At 47.8% G+C, this 24,128-nt stretch overlaps 1 protein-coding gene across 2 annotated transcripts in view; it reads left to right on the top strand.

Moving 5' to 3' along the window:
• Positions 1 to 24,128, top strand: part of C22H10orf90 (chromosome 22 C10orf90 homolog) — a 245,105-nt gene that overhangs the window by 200,068 nt on the left and 20,909 nt on the right. The window contains exons 5-7 of one of the 2 annotated variants that reach the window (XM_012103133.5): positions 17,704 to 17,994; positions 21,064 to 21,248; positions 23,160 to 23,337. In XM_012103133.5, the coding sequence (XP_011958523.3) occupies positions 17,704 to 17,994; positions 21,064 to 21,248; positions 23,160 to 23,337 (654 nt within the window). The remainder of the gene's footprint in view (positions 1 to 17,703; positions 17,995 to 21,063; positions 21,249 to 23,159; positions 23,338 to 24,128) is intronic. The other variant, XM_012103137.5, reaches the window with a different exon arrangement.

Genomic DNA, 24,128 nt, shown 5'->3' with positions numbered 1-24,128 from the left:
CGAAGAACTGATGCTTTTGAACTGTGGTGTTGGAGAAGACTCTTGAGAGTTCCTTGGACTGCAAGGAGATCCAACCAGATCAGTCCTGAGTGTTCATTGGAAGGGCTGATGCTGAAACTGCAACTCCAATACTTTGGCCACCTGATGCAAATAACTGACTCATTGGAAAAGACCCTGATGCTGGGAAAGATTGAAGGCAGGAGAAGGGGACGACAGAGGATGAGGTGGTTGGTTGGCATCACTGATTCAATAGACATGAGTTTGAGTAAACTCCAGGAGTTGGTGATGGACAGGGAAGCCTGGCACGCTATTTTTCCATGGGGTCACAAAGAGTTAGACACGACTGAGTGACTGAACTGAACCCACTCTAATAGTCTTGCCAGGAAAATTCCATGGGCAGAGGAGACTGGTTGTCTATAGTCTACACAGTGGCAGAGAGTCGGACATGGCTGAGCACACGACTGAGCTTCTTAGATATGGGCCACTTTAGTGCTGCGTAAACTCCAACGATGGCTCAGCTTCTCTCAGTGCCTTATTCTTTCTGAGTTTTCATAATGCCCTATGTCCTTCTCACAGAGCAGGATGGTTATTATCTCGTTGTATAGATGAGCAACTTGAGGCCAAACAGGCAGGCTGACCTGTGCACCATCATTGGTTGAAGGAAGGCAGAACCAAGAGGAAGTAGACCCCAGATTTCTAGGGGTGTGTGCTAATTCTTTTCACCACTTGGGTTCCAAGTGTCTTCCATCTTTCTGAGGTGACTTCGGGCTGTAAACTTGGCATTCTGGGTGGATTAGTGTCCCCCCCTTTCTGAGGGGTCATGCAGATACCAGGTCAGTGGACCTGACCTTGGTGGGATTCCAAGTAACTGATGACCAATCTGTGCTCACCAGCAAATTGATGGAAACTGTAGACGATGTTGAGATGCATGGGATGTTACAAATGTGTTCATGCCGTTTGGGTGACGATCAACATAGATCGTCATAGTACAAAGTTCTCAAGAGTGACTGTCTGAAAACTGTTACTCTGAAAAATTTTTTGACTTATCACAAAGTACTATTTTTTACAATGTTTACATTTGCACTAATTTTAGACTTAGGGACATCATGCCAAAATAGGACAGTTTTCTTGTGCCCCTTGCCATGCTTCCCCTAAAGCTAACACGTACCATGCTAACAACAACCATTTAAAAAACATTTTCTTAAATCAGCAAGCACCAATGCAGCCTAAAGACCAACTGCCTGCAAAGTCACTTTTGGAAGAGTGCTCTATTTACTCTGCAGCTTGACCCCCAAGAGTCCTTTGAAAGGCATCAGGAAAAGCAGAATGGCTCAGAGGACTCAAGCCCACCAGGCTCCTCTGTCCATGGGATTCTCCAGGCGAGGATACTGGCGTGGGTTGCCATTCCCTTCTTCAGGGATCTTCCCAACCCAGGGATCGAACCCAGGCCTTCTACTTTGCAGGTGGATTCTTTACCACTGAGCCACCAGGGTAGCCCCAGGGGAGAGCAGGAACTGGATAGAACCAGAGGGTGTGCAACATGGCAACCTACCTTCCTAAGAGAAGTTTTTGGAAAACTTAGTTGGGGTGTTTAGGGATCTAAAAGCCCAATAAAAACCAGTCCACTGATTATTTTTCTTCCTACTTTGAAATCAAGAGTAAAACAGACGTTATGACCCCCAAGAAAAGGCAGAAGGGGTTGATATGGAAGAAAAGTGCACATCCTACCATCATTCTGTGTAATTCACTGCCAGAGTTGCCAGTTTATATAAAACGACACTCAGCTGTATTAACTAAACATTTAAAAATGTCGCAGGAAAATGATTTCCTCTCCAGCCAATGTGAGACAGGTAGGAAGAGTGAAAATATGCGGGGCCTCGCTCTTCCCCCCACAGATATCTTCTCCCCAGAGATATATTAGTTCAGAAGGACTTGTCGTTTTTTTGCGATTCTGCACTCTCCACTTTACTCCAAAATGATGATTTTTCAACAAGACGGTGATAAGTTTAGTTTTACGCAGCGACCCCTCCTCTCTTTAGGATATAAGGGAAATGCTTCTGCTAGACGCAGATACTCACTGTAGCATTTAAGAAACAGTTAAGCATCTTTCCATTTTTTTGAAACCTAAGTGGTCTCTCAAGGCAAGCCCATAAACAAAATACATTTTGTTCCTTGTGACAAGAAGTAAATGTGAGGACGTTCTCATGAAATGAAAGGGATTGGAAAGTGAGTGCTTTCAGTTGTGACACCACCTGTTTATCTCATTGGGAGATGATGGTCCTTTGGGGAGGGGACATAGGGGATGAAAGGACCTAAAATATATGAGCCTCGTGGTCTTAGGAGATGGAGGCCAGCATTAGAGTCTCAGCCTCTGTGTACCGACTGTGGCCTGGCCGGCCCTGGTTCAGCCTCTTTCGACTGCTTGATTTATTCTTCATTGCTGTTTTCACGTGGCCTGTGCTTCTTTGCAGAGGCCTTGGGGAGTCTCTCCAATCATGATTTTCAAAAATAGTTCTTCAAAGGGTGCAGTGTTCTTAGAAAAAGATGCACTCAGGGCCACATGTTTCCAGCTGAGTTTGGGTTGACATGATTGAGGTTTGTAAAAAGCATCTGAGAAAACCAGAAAAATGCCATCAGCCAGACAAGAGAATGCTTCCAGCGGGTTCCCATAGCTCTGAGAAGGAGAACCCAGAGCCTTTTCCATGGGAATCCCACAGCCTTGGAATTCACTTCCTGTTCTGACATGGAACCCTCAGAAGTATTTATATCTTCTCCAAATGGGGTTTCCAGATCCTGGGATGGAATCGAGGATCTGGCTGGTAGGAGGAACCTGCCTGACCTGGGAAGGCAGGAAGTGGAGGCATTGTGTGTCTCCTTCCTGGCCCCAACCCCACAAAGCACCGAAATAGGGGATTCCTTACAGCCAGAGTCCTGAACCGCACGTGGAAACTGTGGACAGGAAGACACATTGGGAAAGGGAGTTCTGAGATCAGAGCCCTCAATGGTACTATAAAATCCCTGATTTTATAACTCACTCTTTAGGCCCAGACTTTGATCATTTTAAGCACTTCAAAATGGCTCTTTAATTTTGCTCATTTCCTTTACCACTCAGCATGGAATCAACCAATTTCTGGCCTACGTCCAATGACCGCTGCTTTAAGGTTAAAGATTTGCTACTTCTAACACCTGATGATTTCCATCTTCATCTTAATTATACTAAATGAGTCCCATGCAGATACATATGCCCATTTTCTACTCATTTTTATGAGGCAGAGGAACCGCAGGATATATTCAAGTAATTGCCAGAGAACAAGCCGTCCAGACGAGAATGACGGCCGTGCTGGGGCTGGAGGCCACGTGGGGATGTGCCCACATCCAGCCTCCAAGCGTGGCAGCCCTAGTGGGGAGGGTGTTTCAAAATGTGGGTACATCAAGAGGTACCTGTGGGTGGACTGCTCAGAGACAGACCAGTCAGAGGGACGGAGGCCTCCACCTGGCCTTCATCTCTGGATGAGCCCCTACTGGCTGCTTTGGCTGGAGGCCTCCCTGAACTGCCTGGTATCGTCACAGACATTAGCCCATTTTGTATTTTGCTGCCCTTGGCTTTCTGAATGGCTTTTTCTATGTCACTTTGACATGTTCATTGACTAGAAGACCCCACTGGGCTCTCTCAGTCAGCTCCCACCCATCGGGCTCATTCACTGTTGGGTCATTGGACTTCTCAGAACAGACAGCAACCCCTCACGTCAATGATGGAGTCAGAGTTAGCTGTTGGGCAGATCCTTGCCTGGTCTGTCCAAGTGACACCTGTTGGTTCTGTGATGGGGCCGCGACTCCCCAGGGGCCTGAGCCTGAGTCCTTAGATGTGTGCTTTTTGCCCTTGGCTTGCTTGCCGACAGAGGACCAGGGCAAACCATCTGATAATGCAGGCTAGGTCTCTGGACCATCTGTGAGTCCACTAGAGTGGGTTCCTGGTGGGGGCATTTCTGGGCTAAAGGGTAAGTCCACCTGCGTTTCTGCTGGGCATTGCCAGCGTTCCCTCCCTTGCAAGCTGTGTGGGCTTTCTCTTTTAATAAGTGAGTTAAGTCCATTTGTATTCATGGAATGACTGATGTTTAGTGCCAACTTTGTCATAAATTTGCAATTTTTTTGGTTATTTGTTCATCTCTAGGATATGTATTCATTACTTTTTGTTTATAATTTTCTCCTAGTTTTTATTAATAAGAAGGTTTGGGTCCTTGTTCTGTGGTTACATTTTTACTTGTACCTTTTTAAAATTGAAGTGTGATTAATTTTCAGTGTTGTGGGAGTTTCAAGTGTCCAGTAAAGTGATTCAGTTTTACGTATGTGTGCGTATGTAGTGTGTGTGCATACCCTTTCCAGTTCTGTATGTATGCAAGCATGCACGCTAAGTCCCTTCAGTCATGTCTGACTCTTTGTGACCCTGCGGACTGTAGCCCACCGAGCTCATCAGCCCATGGGGATTCTCCAGGCGAGAATACTGGAGTGGGTTGCCATGCCCTCCTCCAGGGCATCTTCCCCATCCAGGGATCGAACCTGTGTCTCCCGCATCTTCTGCATTGCAGGTGGATCCTTCAGCCAGTGAGCTGCTAGCCCTTTTATAAGATATTGAGTACAGTTCCCCGTGTTATGCGGTAGGTTTTCAGTATGTGTGTCTGTTCATCCCAAACACCTCGTTTATTCCTCCCTTTGTACTTGTTCCTGTTTGAACGTCCTCAGTCCCTAGTCTGAGAGCAGCTGACGGAATAAGAGAGGCTGGGAAACCAGAAGGCTGGTCTGGGCGTCTCTACCACTGCTGCTCCACATTCTTGCTCTCCTTGTAGGCGCATGGCAGGACTGTTCATCCCTCCACTTTGACAGCCTGCTGTGGTCACTGCAGCTGAGCAATTGGAAGGCTTGGGAGTGGGAGCCGTGATGGGCCAGTGCAGTCTCTGCGCCCTTTCTCCTAAACTCCGGGGTCACGGTAGCAGAGGCCACGGTGGTGCCTCCAGGGGGCTCTTTGATGAGCAAAGCCGCGTGCGCTGGCTCTGGGCCTGTACCTTGTGCTGCGGCCACCTGGGAAGGGGCTTCCAAGGCCGATTCAGACTCAGTAGGTCAGAGGTGAGGGCTGAGGCTCCGCCTCTGTATAAGGCTCCAGGTGTGGTCAGTGCTGGCCTTCCTAGCTCACAGTTTTAGTAGCCAGGTGCTGAGTCACAAAAATTTGTTTTTGTTCTTTTTTTTTTATTGCACTGTGACCTAGCTTAGTAGTCCTCAAAGTGTGGTTCCTGGAATAGAAGCCTCAGTACCACTACCTGGGAGAAATGTACACTTTGGGGCTCCTCTTTGTATCTACTAAGTTGGAAACACTGGAGCTGGGCTGCCCCAGATAATGGATTTCAACAAGGTGTCTCTGTGATCCTGAAGCATGCTACCACTAACTGCACCAGTCCAGACTCCTACCTTGGTAGGTGGGCTCCAATCAATTATGACTTGTGTTTAGTTTTGAGTAACAACACATCCAAAAAGCAGTGGCTTGAGAATGGAAGAGTTTATTTTTGTTGTAAAAGAAATCCAGGAGTGGGCAGTCTGGGGCAGGTATGGGAGGCCCACAGTGTCCTCAGAAGTTCAAGTGTCTGTCTTTCTGTTCCAGAGTCGTTCAGGTGTGACCCTCATTGCAATGCTTGTAGAATAGTTTCCAGGATTCCAGCCATCACGTCTACATCCATAGTGAATACCCGGTGAACATCCCCTCTTGAGACCCTCCCAGAAGTTCTTCCAAAGGACTTCTGCTTATTTCTCACTGGCCAGAGCAATAGCCTACCAGAGCAAGATGTGGTTTTTCGCTAGGTCTGTGATCACCTTGAACAAAATGAAGATTCTCTAAGTAAGAAAAAATATAAGAATGGATATTGAGTAGGCAACCAACTGAGTCTACCAGAGATGGTGGGAACTTGAGGTCATCAGTGATAATGTTTAAGACGTGGAGAGAGCAACATTCTGTGAATTGAAAGAGTTGTTGGATGTCGTCAGAGAGTGGGAGGTTTTAATTTACTGGTTCAGAGGAGAGGAAGCTTTGGGTATGAAGACATTTCAGGGATGGGATGTGGTGTAGGAATGGGGACTGGAGTGGAGGTGATGTCATTGAGTGTAGGAGTGGAGGTGATGTCATTGAGTGTAGGAGTGGAGGTGATGTCATTGGTTGTAGGAAGGGCTGGAATGGAGCAGATGTCATTGTTTATAGGAGTGGAGGTGATATCATTGAGTGTAGGAATGGAGGTGATGTCATTGAGTGTAGGAGTGGAGGTGATGTCATTGGTTGTAGAAAGGGCTGGAGTGGAGGTGATGTCATTGGTTATAGGAGTGGACGTGATGGTCATTGGTTGTAGGAAGGGCTGGAATGGAGGAGATGTCATTGTTTATAGGAGTGGAGGAGATGTCATTGGTTGTAGGAGTGGAGGTGATGTCATTGGTTGTAGAAAGGGCTGGAGTGGAGGTGGTGTCATTGGTTCGGAGGGAGGTGGAGTGGAAGCGATGGCCCTTGGTTGTAGGAGGGGCTGGAGTGAGCTGTCCTTGACGTGAGGCCAGGAATTCTGCTGTTTTCACTGCTGCCTCCTAGGTGCTCTATCTACATCAGTACCTGGTACATAGTAGGTAGTCTGTGGATATTTGCTGAAGATAAGGAGGTCAAGCAATTTCTTTGAAAGAGCAGGTAGTGGGGTAAAAGTCTGACCTGGAAGCTCCTCCCCATCACCACACACGCACACACCACACATACCACATGTACACCACACACACACACGCCACAGGTACCACACATGCCACGCACACACACACTCTGGGAGGACAGCTGGCTCTGAGCGGGCAGTTTCCTCTGCAGGAGCCTTAACCAAGCTTCTTCTCTCTTGCTTCCATTGACACCTCGAAGTTCAGTCTGAGTTTTAAATCAGTTTCTAGTGTCTAGTGTTACTTGCATGATAATGCTCAGAGCTCCCAAGCAAAGCAAGGGGAGGAGGAGAGGTGAAAGCTGCCAGAATTATCAAGCAAAATGGAAAGGTAGCCATCGATGGCAATGCCTCTTCCTAAATGGTGGTGTTAGTGAGCCCCTGCTCTTACGTACCACTGGTGTGGCAGACGGTGATCCTGTCTAGTTATAAGCTGTGTCCAAAATGGAGATGGCAGGGAAACAGTCGTGTGTTATTTCACTAGAAATGTGCTACACCTCCCTGAGAAAACCACTGTGAAGGTTTCTGTGAGTGACAGATTGTCAATGATTTCTACTTTTTCTTTTTTAAAAAAATTAATTTAATAGGAGGCTAATTACTTTACAATATTGTAGTGGTTTTAGCCAAACATCGACATGAATCAGCCATGGGTGCACATGTGTTCCCCGTCCTGAACCCCCCTCCCACCTCCCTCCCCATCCCATCCCTCAGGGTCATCCCAGTGCACCAGCCCTGCGCACCCTGTCTCATGCATCGAACCTGGACTGGCGATCTGCTTCGCATATGATAATATACACGTTTCAACGCTACCCTCTCAAATCATCCCACCCTCGCCTTCTCTCACAGACTCCAAAAGACTATTTTTTTCAGTGTTTCAAATTTGACAGTGATTATGGCTTTTATAATTTAGAAAATTTTTTAAAAGGAAATATCCCTTACTGAAAAAAAAACATCCCCTCAAATAGTCGCCTCTGGAAACTTTAGCCACGAGTTTTGATAAAAGCTGAAAATGCTCTTTTTCTGTGCTTTGAGAATATAATTCATGCTTTGGTATAAAGAATTATGGGGCTGTCGATTGTCTGGGACTCCTTCCTCAGTGTCAGGTTGAAAGGTGTGATCTAATCATTGAGTGGAATATCCCTCTTATCACCTGCAAGAAAGCCCAGGTAATCCTTTTATTAGACAACTGGCAGGTGTGTCTGTGTGTGTATTCACATGTGCATATGTATGCATGTATATATTTTTGACTTCCAAATATGTGTATGTGTTCAGATTTTTGTTCAATAGTCTTAAGACTTGAGGATTATGATAATTGGAAAAACAGCTCTGTCCAGTGACCCAGTGACCATTCTAGACACTGTCTTTGGGACAGAATAATCTACATGGCTCTCTGCAGTAAATGCATGCATGACCCCTTTATATGAGCGCTGCGTGCAGACTCCACACATGCCATCTTTTTTTAAATTGAAGTATAATTAATTTATAATGGTATTTTCGGGTATACGGCACAGTGGTTGAAATGCATATCTAATTCTTTTTCAGATTCTTTTCCCTTGTAGGTTTTCGCAAAATATTGAGCCGCGTTCCCGGTGCTGTAAGAGTTATGTATTGTATATATGGTAGCATATATTGGTTAATCTCAACTCTTAATTTATACCTCTCCCCCTTGCCCCTTTGGTAACCATAAATTTATTTTCATTGTCAGTAGGTTGCTTTCTGTTATGTAAGGAAGCTCATTTGTATCTTATTTTTAGACTCCACATGTAAGCAGTATCATATGTTATTTGTCTTTGTCCGATTTACTTACTATGATAATCTATAGGTCCATCCATGTCGCTGCAAATGGTATTATTCTTTTTTTATGATTGAGTAGTATGCCATTGTGTGTGTGTGACCCATTTACCTGTCAATGGACACTGAGGTCGCTTCTATATCTTGGCTGTTGTAAACAGAGCTGCTATGGATATAGGAGGTGGCTGTATCTTTTTGAAGTATCGCTTTGTCTGGATATATGCCCAGGAGTGGGACTGCAGGATCATATGGTAACTCTATTTTTAGTTTTTTAAGGAACTGCCATACTGGTTTTCACCGAGGCTGTAGCCCACATGGTTTCTTGAAACTTGACCCCAGAACAATAAAAATAACCATAGTGCCTCTTCCCCCTTTCCCTCTGAATCCAGAGTTCTTCCACTCCCAGGGCTTGACTATTTTTGTCTTAACACCACGTTGACATCTTAACATTGCTCAGCACCCTCCCCTCATCTGCTCTGGGTCCCAAAAAGGGAAGGCTCCCTTCAGAGGGCTGTAGCCGCTGCCATCGCTTTTCCCAAGTCGGCTTTATTTCTTGGTCGTCACCCCTCCCCAGTTTGTCTCCTCCTTTAGAGAGAAATGTTTACACGTACAGTAGGAGGAACCTGTTTACTGTCTAGGAAGGGCTGGCATGGACAGGAAGCCTTGTTTCCTGACAAAGAAAGGACCCGCTCGGGCGTTTCCGCTGGCCCAGCTGCCTTTGAACACCCCTCCATCCTTGCCGTCTGACCTTGAGGTTGCTGTCTGTTCCCCTGATTTCTTCTCTTTCCTCTTCCCGGAGGCTCCAGCTCTGCTCCTGCCGTGTGGCTGGGCTTTGGGACTTGCAGGTCCGAGCACAGCTTCCCCTCCTGACCCTCTCCTCTCCTCTCCTCTCCGCCAGGAGCTGTTTATTCCATTTGCTCCTTCCCCCCCCCCCCACCCCCTTTCCCCTCTCTCTGACTCCCCGCCTGGGTCGCAGCATCTCTGCGTAGAAATTTAGCAGAAATGTGCTGAAATAATTACCGGTTACCAGCTGATTTTAAACAGAAGTCTGGATCGGGCGGGAGACAGGGTGCCACATGGACACCCCTTTCCACACGAGGAAATCAGCTTTTCAACCGCTGCCAGAAGGTGAAGCCTTGGTTGGTTAGGAAACAGAGAACATACCCAACAGCTTTGTCCATCGTAAAAGCTTTTTCTTTGCTGGCTCTCTTGCTTGTTTCTCTGTGGGTCATGAACAAGCTCTTTTATTTCATCTTCTTGTACTGTAATTGCAGATGGTTTGGGGATTTCTGTCTTGTATGGGGGAAATATCAAGCCAACCATACCTGCTGGAGAAATTGGGTCTGTTCTGAGCACCCAGGGTTACTGCCTCTTCCTCTTTAGTGATCTCTGCATCCACAAATTGGTGTGGTTTGAGCTGAGATGGCATGGTTTGATGCTATCTGCCACTACCCTGAGTCACCCCAGACTGCCCTCCACCCATTACCGCTTTTTTAAAGCTCATGTGTCCACATTTTATCCTTAGTTGACCTGTCTGACCTTCCTGCCTCACCTGTGGGCCGACCTGCAGCAAACTCCATCCCTGAGTATCACCTGAGTGGCAGCCTCCTGTGTCCCTGTGCTAGAATGTGCTGTGCTAAGTGGCTTCAGTCGTGTCTGGCTCCATGCGACCCCAGGGACTGTAGCCCACTGGCTTCCTCTGTCCATGGAGGTCTCCAGGCAAGAATACTGGAGCGGGTTGCCATTTCATTCTCCAGGGGATCTTCCCAACCCAGGGATCAAACCTGCATCTCATACATCTCCTGCACTGCCAGACAGGTTCCTTATTTTGAATGAAAGATACAATGACCTTTCGTTGCCCAGGGTATAATTCCTTATTTTGAAAACTCACAAAGAGAAGAATTAAGCACAATATTCTGGATAACAAAGTGGATGAGGTGTGACTTTAAAGACAAATCCCAGACGAAATATACAGACGGAAGAATCAAATTAGGAAATCATCTTTCTGATTCTTCCTCTTACCTCTTCACCCTCATTGTTGCCCCACCTGGGCTGAGGGACAGCAAAATCCTGCCTGAAGTGAGAAGAGACTGCGATTCACCCCCTGGAGCCATCCGGCGTAGCCTTCCATTTGATGGCTGCACAGTCCTACCCAGCTCACTTCTTTGATTTCCTGTGATACTCAGGGATGGAGTTTGCTGCAGGTCGGCCCACAGGTGAGGCAGGAAGGTCAGACAGGTCAACTAAGGATAAAATGTGGACACATGAGCTTTAAAAAAGCGGTAATGGGTGGAGGGCAGTCTGGGGTGACTCAGGGTAGTGGCAGATAGCATCAGATTTTTAGGAGAGCCTAAGACCCCCCTGTAGGTGATTTTAGAAGCTGGTATTTATTTTGATGACCCAGAAATATCAATATAAGCTTGTTACTGTATTTCTAAGAGAGTCTGTTGTATGATGGTCTAACGTTTGAGGGGAGAAAATATCACCTCCCGAAACAGTAAAATGTGGAAGAAAATGTGGCTGTGGCTTCAAGGAAGCCTGTTTTGCTTAGAAATGCCTCTTTGGTTAACTGGCCAGCTTCGGTCTGGTTTCAGAGGCAGGAAAGTGCACAGAACTGAGACGCAAACCTTACAGAATATCTTTCTAGAGAACTGCTTCAGCTTTGGCACCAGATTCATCTGTCTGGAAATAGATTATTCCAAGACATAAATCACAGCAGGGTCCTCTATGATCCACCTCCCAGAATACTGGAAATAAAAGCAAAAGTAAACAAATGGGATCTAATTAAAATTAAAAGCTTCTGCACAACAAAGGAAACTATAAGCAAGGTGAAAAGACAGCCTTCAGAATGGGAGAAAACAATAGCAAATGAAGCAACTGACAAACAACTAATCTCAAAAGTATACAAGCAACTTATGCAGCTCAACTCCAGAAAAATAAACGACCCAATCAAAAAATGGGCCTCAGAACTAAATAGGCATTTCTCCAAAGAAGACATACGGATGGCTATCAAACACATGAAAAGATGCTCAACATCACTCATTATCAGAGAAATGCAAATCAAGACCACAGTGAGGTACCATTTCACACCAGTCAGAATGGCTGCGATCCAAAAGTTTACAAGCAATAAATGCTGGAGAGGGTGTGGAGAAAAGGGAACCCTCCTACACTGTTGGTGGGAATGCAAACTAGTACAGCCACTATGGAAAACAGTGTGGAGATTCCTTAAAAAATTGCAAATAGAGCTGCCTTATGACCCAGCAATCCCACTGCTGGGCATACACACTGAGGAAACCAGAATTGAAAGAGACACATGTACCCCAATGTTCATCGCAGCACTGTTTATAATAGCCAGGACATGGAAGCAACCTAGATGTCCATCAGCAGATGAATGGATAAGAAAGCTGTGGTACATATACACAATGGAGTATTACTCAGCCATTAAAAAGAATACATTTGAATCAGTTCTAATGAGATGGATGAAACTGGAGCCGATTATACAGAGTGAAGTAAGCCAGAAAGAAAAACACCAATTCAGTGTACTAACACATATATATGGAATTTAGAAAGATGGTAATGATGACCCTGTATGCGAGACAGCAAAGGAGACACAGATGTATAGAACGGACTTTTGGACTCTGAGGGAGAGGGAGAGGGTGGGATGATTTGGGAGAATGGCATTGAAACATGTATACTATCATGTAAGAAACGAAGTGCCAGTCTATGTTCGATGCAGGATACAGGATGCTTGGGGCTGGTGCACAGGGATGACCCAGAGTGATGATATGGGGTGGGAGGTGGGAGGGGGATTCAGGATTGGGAGCTTGTATACACCCATGGTGGATTCATGTCAATGTATGGCAAAACCAATACAGTATTGTAAAGTAAAATAAAGTAAAAATAAAAAAATTAAAAATTAAAGAACAAACAAACAAACGAACAAACAAAGTGCGTTCTCTAGATGCGTTTCCCTGCCTTGGGCTGTCAGGGTTCCAACAGCGATGCTCTCTGCGCCCGTGTGTGATGTTATGGTTTCTCGCTTGTCCTTGCGATCCCACTGATGGAGTCTGGTGGCTGTGCTGGTCTGCCCCTGCCCCCAACCTCACTGTGCCCTGCCACCCCTTAGCAACCACCCTCCCCTGGCTCATTTCCTACTGTGAGCCAAAGGGCCACAGTTATTAAAATTGTGTGCCAACCAGGGAGCTATGGCTCAACAGGGGCTCATCTGAGAACACAAAAGATTATGTATCACCTTAATACTTGGAAAGAAGAAGTGAAATATCTTCTTCTATCAAATTGGTTCATTATGGCTCTTTCCGGCCGGTGGAGGCCAAGCATCTTGAGGCTCAGGCAGCTTTTCCGCTTTTTGTACTAAGGATTGCGTGCCCCAGCGGTACCCTTGCCTGGCCCAGATTCAAGTATCTTCTTGATGCTGTGTTGGCAAGGTCCCCACTGTCCTCCCCACTGCCCTCCTGCCCTAAAGCTGGGGCAGCTCGGGACCCTTGTTTCAGCACAGAGAGGTGCCCTGCTGGCATCCAGCTCTGAGGTCTGCAGGTGGACATGGTGAGTCAGGAACAAAATCTGGCACAACCCGCTCCCCTGAGCGTCCTGCTGTCTGCCGGCGCTGCCTGCCACCCCGACTGTGGCCAGCCCCTTGTTTCCAGAGGCTCTTCTTCCCCAAAATCACATCCCATCAACTCTCAGGGAAGTGATGGCCCAGCAAGTCTGCTGAACTCTCTTCCCCTGAAAGCTTTTTCCTAATAGATGCAATAACATATTTACCTTAAAACAGCTGGCTTTGTGCTTGCTATTCAGACTTTCCATATTGAAAATACACCGTCTGTGGATACCTGCGCAGGTGGGAACATTGTAGATGAAAGCGGTGACTCAGGCAGCTCAAAATCTAGGCAGGTGGTCCTGTCTGGACAAGTATGATTCAGAAGAGGCTCAGGTAGAAACGTTGAAGCCCAAGAAAGTTTCTGCTTAATCTGTGAGGGTTCATGGGTGCTCTGATATCTTTAATTATAAATAATAATACATTTCACAACAAATAAAGAGCTTTAGAGGAACGCCGGTAAGCACTGTGTAATGGTCCAAGGAGGACTTAACTGATCTAAAGATAAGAGTTTAACACATTATTGACTGGAGACATATTAATACATCTTTATTACTCAAACGTTATTGACTGGGGACTTATCAATATGTTTTTAGAGAGTGATGCAATTAACATCACTGTGCAAAGCTGTTAGAGCTTACAATTTAGGGCTCCTTATACAACTTGTGGTTTTGTTATCATTCACATTTTGTTCCCTTAGATCTTTGTTCCAATCTTGTGTATTAAATCAAGTTTATTACTATAGAATTTTCAAAAGTGACCCATCACAAAATTGTGAGTGAAGAAGAATTTTTTCAGGGAGTTTGATGCAGGTACTTTCTCTGATGTCTGAGTGACATATACCTTAGTGTCTCAAAAGATGCTAGTTCTTGAGAATATAATTCCGATGCAGATGATGTGAATACTAGACCTTAACAAAAAGACAGAAAAAAAAAAAAAAAAACCCTTAGTGATTGATTCTCATACAGAAAGTGAAAACAAAGCTCACGTTACTAAGAAGACTTCACAGGGGTGGCAGGTGTCACTATTGACTGTAATAACCTGCCAAGTGTTAGTAAAATAACAGGATTAATTTTTAGCCAGCCAAAATGAAAAAAATGCTGGGCAGGGTTTTTATATTGACCAGGGGATTTTTGTGTCAGTTCCTACAAAGCTTCCCCAGTCGAGTATAGAAGGAACCCATGGCTGTTAGGCAGGTTTTTTGGTTGGTTTTGGTTTACCCACTAGAGCCCAGCCTCGCTCTGGGTAGGTGAGCTCGCTGGGTAGTTGAGGGTAATGTGTTTTAGAGAAGGGAATGGGCGGGGGGGGCTGTTACTGTTGAAAGGAAACCTGCAGGGCCCAGCCCCATCAGGCCTCGGGCTCAGGAAGCGCGCTTTGAGTTCCAGTCCAAGGAACAGAAATGTCTGGCAGAAGTCGCTGTTTGATTCAGCTTCTCCTACGAAGGGCAGAGCCTTTAGAGGTGACAGGTCTTCATGAGGGTGATGTAGTTTTAAATTTGAGCCATGAATAGAGAACTCTTAAGTCCAGTCTGCATGCAGAGTGTATGAGAAGAATAAGACCTTGTTTCCTGGCATGGGCCCCACTGGGGGATCATTTCACGGCTGATGGTTGTGCTTCTCAGAATCCACAAAAAGGCCTGATCAATATGTTGTCAGGAAGGTTTTTCTTTGACTACACATTTTTCTTTTTCCCAGTTTACCAACTGCGTTCTACTTCAAGGAATCTGTTTTAACTCTTTCAAGTCACAGTTGGAACATCTGACTTGCACATAATCACGAGGATTTACATTAAATCAGATAAAAAAGTTAGAAAATTAATTAATAGGTAGGTAAGTAAGTAGGTGTGGGATAGGTAGTTAGACCTCAATTAGTCTGTAAATAAACCATTAATTTAAAGAATCGATAACAGGATGGAACTAGCAGCCTGGGACCGCATCACTGATAATTTGATTTTTGATTGTTTAAAAGAACTGATAAAAGGAAGCCACAGAGAAAGGAAGAACTACTTTAGGACTTTTCCACTTACCATCTGAGCCACCAGGGACGCCCATGATATTTTATACTTACACAGAACTGACGGCTTTTGAAATACTCAGTTGTAAAGATTTCTCTGTATAAATTAGCAAAGCCCAGCTTTGCCATAGGAGCCATTTTTGTTGTTCGGTCACTAAGTCGTGTCCGACTCTTTGTGACCCCATAGACTACAGCATGCCAGGCTCCTCCACCATCTCCCAGAGTTTGCTCAAATTCATGTCCATTGAGTCGGTGATGCTGTCTAACCATCTCATCTTCTGCTGCCCCCTTCTCCTTTTACCATCAATCTTTCCCAGCATCAGGGTCTTTTCCAATGAGTCGGTTCTTCATAACAGGTGGCCAAAGTATTGGAGCTTCAGCTTCAGCATCAGTCCTTCCGATGAGTATTTAGGGTTGATTTCCTTTAGGATTCGCTGGTTTGATCTCCTTGCAGTCCAAAAGACTCTCAAGAGTCTTCTCCAGCATCTCAATTCAAAAGCATCAATTCTTTGGCGCTCAGCCTTCTTTATGGTCCAACTCTCACATGACTACTGGAAAAACCATAGCTTTGACTATACGGACCTTCGTTGGCAAAGTGATATCTCTGCTTTTTAATACCTTATCTAGGTTTGCCATAGCTTTCCTTCCAAGGAGCAAGCATCTGTTAATTTCATGGCTGCATATTGTTCTCCAGATGACAGGGTCAGCAATGACCACTGTTTGTGGGGGCACTCACGTTCCAGGCAGGAGGACCCAGGGGCTCTTCCCTTGTTTATGGAAGCAGGAGTACTGGCCCCACCCCCTGATGGCTCTCCTGCCTTGGTCCCACAGCCAGGAGGCCCACCGGGGGACCCCTGAGTTCTGTCTGCCCCTGCCCCGCCAGCCTCACCACCATCCACCTGTCCTCTCTGGCTACGGTGCCCAGACTCAGAGAAGATGGGGCTGGAGTGGATTGCAGACAACTGGTATTTTAAGAGTCGTCACTGTTCTAATCAGAGCCTGGTAGTCATGGACTCATTTCCTTTTTGTGTATAAAACATCTCAGAAAATACGGCCCGAGTCTTCCAAGAATCTTGACTATGCCAGTGGTTCCCAGGACCTTTTCATCTGCCCCTGGATGCCAGAGGCCTGCATGCAGCCCACTGGCAGCCATGCCTGTCTCGACTTCGGGGCCTCAGCCCTGGGAAGAGATGACACCTGGTGAGGAGTCACTGCCGTAGTTAAAGTGAATAACTTTAAAACATTTATAAAGTAGAGACTTCCCTGGACATCCAGTGGTTAAGACTGTGCTTCCACTGCAGGGGAGCAGGTTCAGTCCTGGGTCAGGGAACTAGGATTCCACATACTATGTGGCGCGGCCAAATTAAAATTTAAAAAAAAAAAAAAAAACAAGTACAGAGTATTCTAAAAGAAGAAGAAATAAAACAAAAAGAGTACAAAATCAGCAAAGAGGAAAAGAGAAAGTCTCTCTCCCACCCTCAGTTCCCGATCCCGTGTTGCCCTCTCTTGGTCCCTAGGGTCTTCTGGGTCCTTCCAGAGATATTCTGAGCAAATAAGCATGGACTCAGGAGGCAGGTCTGACACACTGTCCACTCTTTGCTCACTTGGTAATGCATTTATAGACGATTCCATGACTACACAAGAACAAGCGCCTCGTTCTTTTTCACCACTGCAAAGTACAAAGTGCTGTAACTTACTTAACAGGCCCCTACTGATAAATATAAGGTGGTTTGCAGACCTTTGATATGACATTGTGGCAACGAGCAGCACACTGTACATGTTTTAGACCCACTGGTGCGTTAGACATGAGCACAAGCGCCTGATGAGTTACCTCCTGCCTCCACACTTGCCACAGGACATATGTAGCATCACTGTTTATGGAATAATAATGATAACAAACATTTATTACATGCTTAGTAGTATCAGCTACTGCACAAAACACCTTACCTGGATCATTATTTTATTATAGTATTGCCTAGATTCTAACATTTAGTATTTATATAAATAATATATAGATGTTATTTACTATATCAATTATGATTATATAAATATATTGCTTATTTAAGTAGGTGAATTAATAAAAATGAATATGATAATAAAATTAGACACATGATATCTAATATTCTTACCTTGTTATAGTGTCAACCTCAATTTTATAGATGAGCTGGGAACTGAACCCAGGTATCTGGCTCCAGAGTCAGTGTGCTAAACTGCCTGCTCAATTATCTATCGTCCAGAAGGGTTTCCGGGCTCCTAAGTATACCAGGGAGCATGGGCGCTTGAGAGCTTTATATGTGATAGCAGTGTATGTGGAAGGCTCCTGAGGGAACCCGCGGACGTCTGGCCAGGACTGGTGACCACATGTGCTGTCGTTGCTGGGGCAGCATATGCCCAGGGCATCAATGACTCCCATATCCGCGGCCCCCCACTGCCCCCACCCCGCTCACCCCAGGCAGCACTGCACTCCATCTGCTTGTCTCTGGGAGAGCCTGGAGTGCAGAAGTCAGTACTTCAGATGTGGGCTCATCAGATGTTTTGAGCACAACTCTCATTTTATTTTTAGTAGAACCAAACGTATTTTCTGGAAGCAGTGAGAAGCAACAAGAAGGAGCACATGAGACTGTATCTGCTCCCCCAGTGGAATGGAAGCTGGTTAGAGACCCCCTTCCAGATGGTTCTAGCTCTCCAAGCAACAGCTCTCAATCTAGTGACCTCTCTGAACCCACAGAGAGTCAGCAGCAGCGCCTCCCAAAACCCAAGGTCCCTTTACCAGGGTTCCTTTGCCCCTTCCAAGATCTGTGCGCATCTCCGCAGGAAGAACACGGTGTTCAGATAGAAAGAGAGGCCCCGGAAGGTAAGGAGCGAGGGAGGCAGGGATGAGATGGTTCTTCCTTGATCTTCACGGGGAACACTGTGCAGGGTCTTGTTGGGCCCTGGTTCACCCCAGCTTCCCTTGTGATGCTGCCTTTATCCATCCGTGTGCGCCACGAGGGAAGCAAGCCCAGCAGGTCTAAATGGTGGGCACTTCTGACTCACAGGCAGGGAGAAGGCAGCGCTGCCCAGGTCAGGAATTCCCAGCCCTGCTGCACACAAGGCCAGCATCGCCTGGGGTTGGGAAGAAGGCCGCTTCCATGTGCGGCTCTCGGGCTGAGTCAGGGAAACTTTGAGATGCTGGTGTGGCTGCCCAAAAGGCAGCGGGCCCACCAGCCTGTCCATGGTCCTCGGGAGCTGACCAGCTGGGCTAATGACCAAGGGGTGCTTGTACTGCATATACCAGGCACTCAACAGGCGTGAGGGCCCCTGACCTCACAGTGCCTTTAGATAGGCCCCTGTCTCAGCCTCTCTAGAGGCTGTATTCAAACTAGACCGTCCTTTCTCTAAAGGCCAAGAGGCTGACCTCAACTAATATTGCAGAAACTATTGATATATTAAAAAACATTTAGGAATAAAATAGTAAAAAAGATATCTGGTGCCCAGTTATATCAGAGGAAAATTTAGATTTCCAATCACTCTATAAAAATGTCCCCAAAGAGCTATAGCTAAGGACAGAAAGAAAACTAATAGATTCTAAAGCTTTGGATTGGAAAAGTTAAAGTATTTATGGTAATTGATGAAAGTAATTTTTCTGGGAACACAAGTGAATCTCTAGCTTGTTATTCACTAATAAATGAAAGAAGCATGTGTTGAATGCCCACTATATACCATCAGAGAAGCACTTATTAAACACCTACTGTGTGTCGGGCACTGTGCTCAAGGCTTCCTGCCCTCCAGGTGCTTGCTGTCCTGTGCCAGGGTCACTGTGGTCATAGCCGTGCCTGGGGTGACCTGTCAGGAAGCTGAGGATGCCCCAGGTGATACACACTGGGGCTGGTCAGAGACATCTTCCTCAAGGAAGTGCTTTTGAGGAAGAAAAGTCAGACCCCAAGGGTGGAGGGAAAGACACCCAAGAAAGCAGAGTGGATGGAAAGAGCAGGGCTGATGTGGGGTCCAGGGGACCACAGTGCAGAGGTGGGGAGGAGGCCCACAGGAACCCAAGGACCCTAACGGGTCAGCCTGGAGGGTCCTTATAAACCCACTAGGAGTCTGGACGGGATGCTGGGCCAAGTCCATGGGGGAGACCTAACTAGATGTCCTCTGAAGGCAGGTGTCTCCTGGACTATGCGGAGGATGGATGGGAGAGGTCCAAGTCGGGGACAGGGAGATGGTGCTGATACCAGCCAGGCCTAGGATAGAGCACGTCACTGTGGAGGCCTGGCCGCCCAAGCAGAGGCTAGGAAGGTCATGGATGGAGCTGTACTGTGAGCGCTGAGAAGACGGGCCTGTTGGCACTGCTCTTGGGGTCTCTGGATCTGGCGGTGGGAGAGGTGGGAGGACCTCTGGCTTCCCTGAGTATGGGGTGAGCTAGAATAAAGGTTCACACGGTATGGAAGCAGTGTGGTAGAAAGTGGAATTAACTCTGGCTGGAGGGCTAGGGACAAATATCTCAGCTAAGAATCAGTCCTGAAGCAGGACTGGGGAGCAATAGGGAAAGATCTAGAAAGAATAGGAGCAAATGCTTAGAAGAACAAGAATGAGTCGTGAACTTCTAAGTAGCACGTTGTTGGCGAAGAATTGAAATTGGTACCTGATGGGCAACGTCCGTCGTGAACGAGCAGTGAGGCGTCCGGTGTGCTTGTAGAACTTGTCGGTAGCAGGGGCGTTAGTGGACCTTGGGAGAATATAGGACGGCTGGTCCAGACCACGGAGGATCTGGGTGTGATGGCGGAGGTTATACTGGGGGGTCAGTTAAGGGACCCTTGGGACCATGGAGTTGCAGCCTGTGGTCACCTGAGCCTTGAAATGACCACCTCTCCCCACCCAGCAGAACCAGCAGCTCCAGCGCACCCGGGCTGGCAGTCTGGCAAGGCTCAGGGTGAATATGTTGTGGTCCAGCCCTCCAGAAGGTCCCAGGCTTGTGGGGTTGGAGCATCCTGTGATGGCCCCACTGACGCTGCTGATGTATGCAGCGTGTTCCACGGCGGGCACACAGAGGAGGCAGGACGGGGTATGCCTGGGGAGGGGGGCCCAGCTTCCTGAAAACTCTGGGCTCAGCCTGAAGGTAGGAGTTGCTGGGTGGTGGGATCAAAGGGGTTTTGTGGAGATGGGAGGGTGGGTGGGTGAGGAGAAAGGAGAACGTGGTTGGGTTTCAGACCACAGAGGACTGGTGAGGCTGCGGCTGGGGGGGGTGTGTGATAGGGGAGAGGGGAGTTCAGATGGGAAGAGTGACCTGGGACAGACACTGTGTTCCCCGCGGAGCAGCTGGTCAGTAAGTGGTCAGTGAATCCCTACGAATCCCCCCTCTTGGCACCCCAAAGATGACTCTGCCCCAAGTGCTGTGACATCGGCTCAAGCCCTGACCTTTCCCACCAAAGGGTGTCAGAACGGCCCCTGGATGGGGCTAAACCCAGTGCTGAGACACAAAGGCCCAATTATGAATGTCAAGCCAGTGCTGGTAGCCAGTAGATTAAGGGGCGGGATAAATAATTGAACACCATTCCTCTGTCTTACATCATTAGTGTAGCAACATAAGATAAATTAATTCACGGTCCCCAAACAACCCAACTGTATTAATTGCACAGGACACACTTAATATGAAGTGCAAAATAGAGGACATTTCTTTGCCTTGGCTGCAAAAGCATTTTTGCCATGGGAATACCTGCGTGGCATAGCCACTCTCGAGTCTGGCTGTCCACAGACATGCCTCCCTGAGACCAGGGCACCTGGGGGTCTGTGATGGGGCGTGATCTCGTTGGCTTAACGAGGCCCATTAATAACCCACTGGCATTTCCATTTTCCAAATTGTCTTCTGTGTCTAATGGTGTTGAAAAGCCTGGAGAAAAGCGCCTGGTGCCCTCTAAATGGAATTCTAAATCTTCTCTCCCAGGGGATTACACGTGCTGTGACTTGGTTGTTAAAATAAAGGAATGCAAGGAGAGTGAGCACCCCGCCAACCCCGAATCCAAGCCAGCACCCCCAGAGCCAGCGCCCCCCGAGGACCCAGAGACCCACGTCCAGCCAGAAGACTGTTCTGAGAGCCAGCAAGGGCCCGAAAGCTCCCTGACCTTGCAGGTAAGGCAAGGTACATTCTGGCTCGATTCCCGCCGAGGGGAGGCTTCCGGGGAGCCCATGGGCACACAGCCTCACTTCTGCTGCTGGAGATCTGACTCCATCTGACTCCACTTCCTGGCAGCTGTGTGACTCTGGGCAGGTCCCCTAACCTCCCTGGGCCTCTCTTCCACCATGTGAGGAAGGAGATGGTGCTATCTACCCAGGCTAAGTTGGGGATCTCATGCCATCAGTGGCGACCATGAGTGGAGCAAGGAGAGTCAGCACGTGTCGAGAACTTTCTGGGGCTCAGACAAGGTGAGGGTCACCCCCATGAAGCGGGAGTCCGTCCCTACAACCCCGTCTTCAGATAAGCATGTTAAGCCTTTGAAAGAGGAAGGTAGTCCCAAGGTCATGGGGGCTTGAGTTCGAGGATATGGAAGCTTTCATTTTGTGTCTTTCCCCAATTGTAGAAGTAACGTGAACACATTTTTTTAAAGTGCAAAAAATACGCGGATATAAAAATTAGAAGGACAAACAACCCTGGAGAAGGCTAGCCATGCCTCCTGGGAGACACGGGTATCGTAAACCGCCCTGCAGATGGGTCGTGGGCTCCACCCCATCCCCCTGGGTGGATCCATCAGGAGAGACGCCAGTGGCCCTGAAGCTGCCCGGGCCTCCAGCCTCGGGGCAGACAGCTGGGGCAGCAGCCCCACGGGGCCCCACAGGCGGTTCCAGGGGCTGTCTCCCCAGGCCCTGGGACCTGGGCTGGCACCTTGCAGGCCAAGCGACTAGGAAACTCCTTTCCTGGCACAACATCTAGGGGCACATCCACGATGCAGATGGAGCCCACACCACCCCCTGCTTGGAAACTGAGTGCCCCGAGGGCTGGGAAAGGAATGGGGCTGAGGGTATTTCTGCTGTGGCCGCAGCACTGGGGGGCCTGTGCTGAGCCCCTGCCATGTGCAGAGCTGGGGCGCTGGCTGTGCAGGGTACAAAGTGGAGGAGACACAGCCTGTGCCATTCAGGAGCTCATGGCTCCTGGGAGAAATGCATCTGCCTTCCAGAATCACGCAGGGATTCTTTGATGACAGATGCACTCAGAGAAATCGAGGTCAGTGTCTAGCGCAGAGCAGGACGTATCAGTGGTGGTTATTCTTCTTCGGTAAACCTGTGTGGGGAGCTTTGTTCACGCATGGAGTCGGGGATGCAGAGAGAGATGAGGCTGAAGAGAAAGCACGGGGATTCTGACCACCTCTACAGAGTCCGCAGAACTGTTTTGCAAAGAAAAAGCTCTCCCGCCAGCCCTGACTTCCTAGGGGGAGAAGCTGGTTCCGTTCGCTAGGATTACTGCTTCTCCTGAAAAGATACACGAGTCGTGCTGGGAGAATGATCTCGTTCTGAGCTTTCAGAAGGCATCCAGCCCCCCAAGCAGGTGACTCCTAAGGCTTGCATTCCTTTCCCACCAATGTCACCCTGGAATATGGCATTTCGGGCTGTTCAGATTTTCATCTGTTGGAGATGAATGAATTGCCAGGTGGAAGGAGAAATGGGCAGAGGTGTACCTGTGGTGCTGGTAACTCAGTCATGCTAGAGTGGGGTCCTTAGTGCTGAGACCTGCGTCATCAACAGTCTGTGGCCATCTGTCCGTAAGGGGTTGGAAGAAAATTAGGGCGTGCTCTTGCACTGTACTTTTGATCAGCCTCTTGACCAAATCAGATGGATGCATTGCTTTTCCGAGTCCCTTCTCTTAAAAAGTTTTGGGAGCTCCCCAGTGGTTAGGACTCTGTGGTTCGTATGCAGGGGGCATGGGTTCGATTCTTGGTCGGAGAACAAAGATTCTGCCTATCTCGCAGTGTGACCAAGAAATAAAAGATAAATACATGAATACATAAGCAGGCATACCTTAGTAAAATGTTTTCTTGGCTCCTCTAGGAGGCCCTGGAAGTCCGCAAGCCTCAGTTCATTTCTCGCTCGCAAGAACGTCTGAAGAAGCTGGAGCACATGGTCCAGCAGAGAAAAGCCCAGCAGAAGGAGAGCCTGGCTCCAAAGCAGAGTCTCCTTCCTGTCCGCGCCCACAAGAAGCAGGTCACCATCCCCCACCCTCTCAGCGGTAAGCTGCAGCTGGCTCCGGAGGGCCGGTGAGACGTGGGACCCCAGGGCTAGGACCCTCGTCCGATCCGATGGTCCCAGCGGTGCCCCGACACGGGCAGGACTGGTGTTCACCCAAGTGCCCAAACCTCAGGGTCACACAGCCCTCCCTGGGAACCTGCCTGTCTTGAGAGGTGATCCGCAGACCCTGAATTCAGCAGAAATAGCTGGGGATACACATTCCCCATTTCAGCTGGGAAAGAAGCAGTGTGGCAACCAGGGTAGCCGGTTCAAATTCTTGGCTCCATAGCAGATACTCCAAGAGCTCCACTTTGTCCTTGATAGATTGCAAAACCAGTCTCAGGGTGAGAGGGCTGACTCCAGTTTGTCTGCATCAACATTCGTCATCTCAAAACCCCTTTCCTGCTGCGAGCTCAGCGTCAGGCTGGACAGCTTTGGGAGCCGTGGGAGGCGGGTGTCACATGGACCCTGTGAGGGTGGTGCTCCTGAATTCCCCGGAGAAGGCGTTATCGTGAACCTTCTCTGGGCCAGACCCCACGCAGGGAGCCGGGGAGAGTTTGGTGAGCAAGGCTGGCCTCCATCCTTTTGTTCGTGGAGCTTATAAACAGACTATTAAACCACAAAGAATAACAAGAAGAGACAAGGGCAAGAATGGAGACAAGGGAACATATTCTGATGGCCTGCCAACCCAAATCTTAAAATCTGGAGGCCTGGGGAAACCTCTGTTTTATTTCTTTGGATAGAGGAACAAGATCTTCCTAGCAAAATGTTCTGGGCCCCAGGAGGTGAAAT

The sequence above is a fragment of the Ovis aries genome, chromosome 22 (genome assembly GCF_016772045.2).
Source record: "Ovis aries strain OAR_USU_Benz2616 breed Rambouillet chromosome 22, ARS-UI_Ramb_v3.0, whole genome shotgun sequence".
Lineage (NCBI taxonomy): Eukaryota > Metazoa > Chordata > Mammalia > Artiodactyla > Bovidae > Ovis > Ovis aries.
Note: the sequence above shows the minus strand (reverse complement) of the source record. Positions and strands in the feature narration are given on the sequence as shown.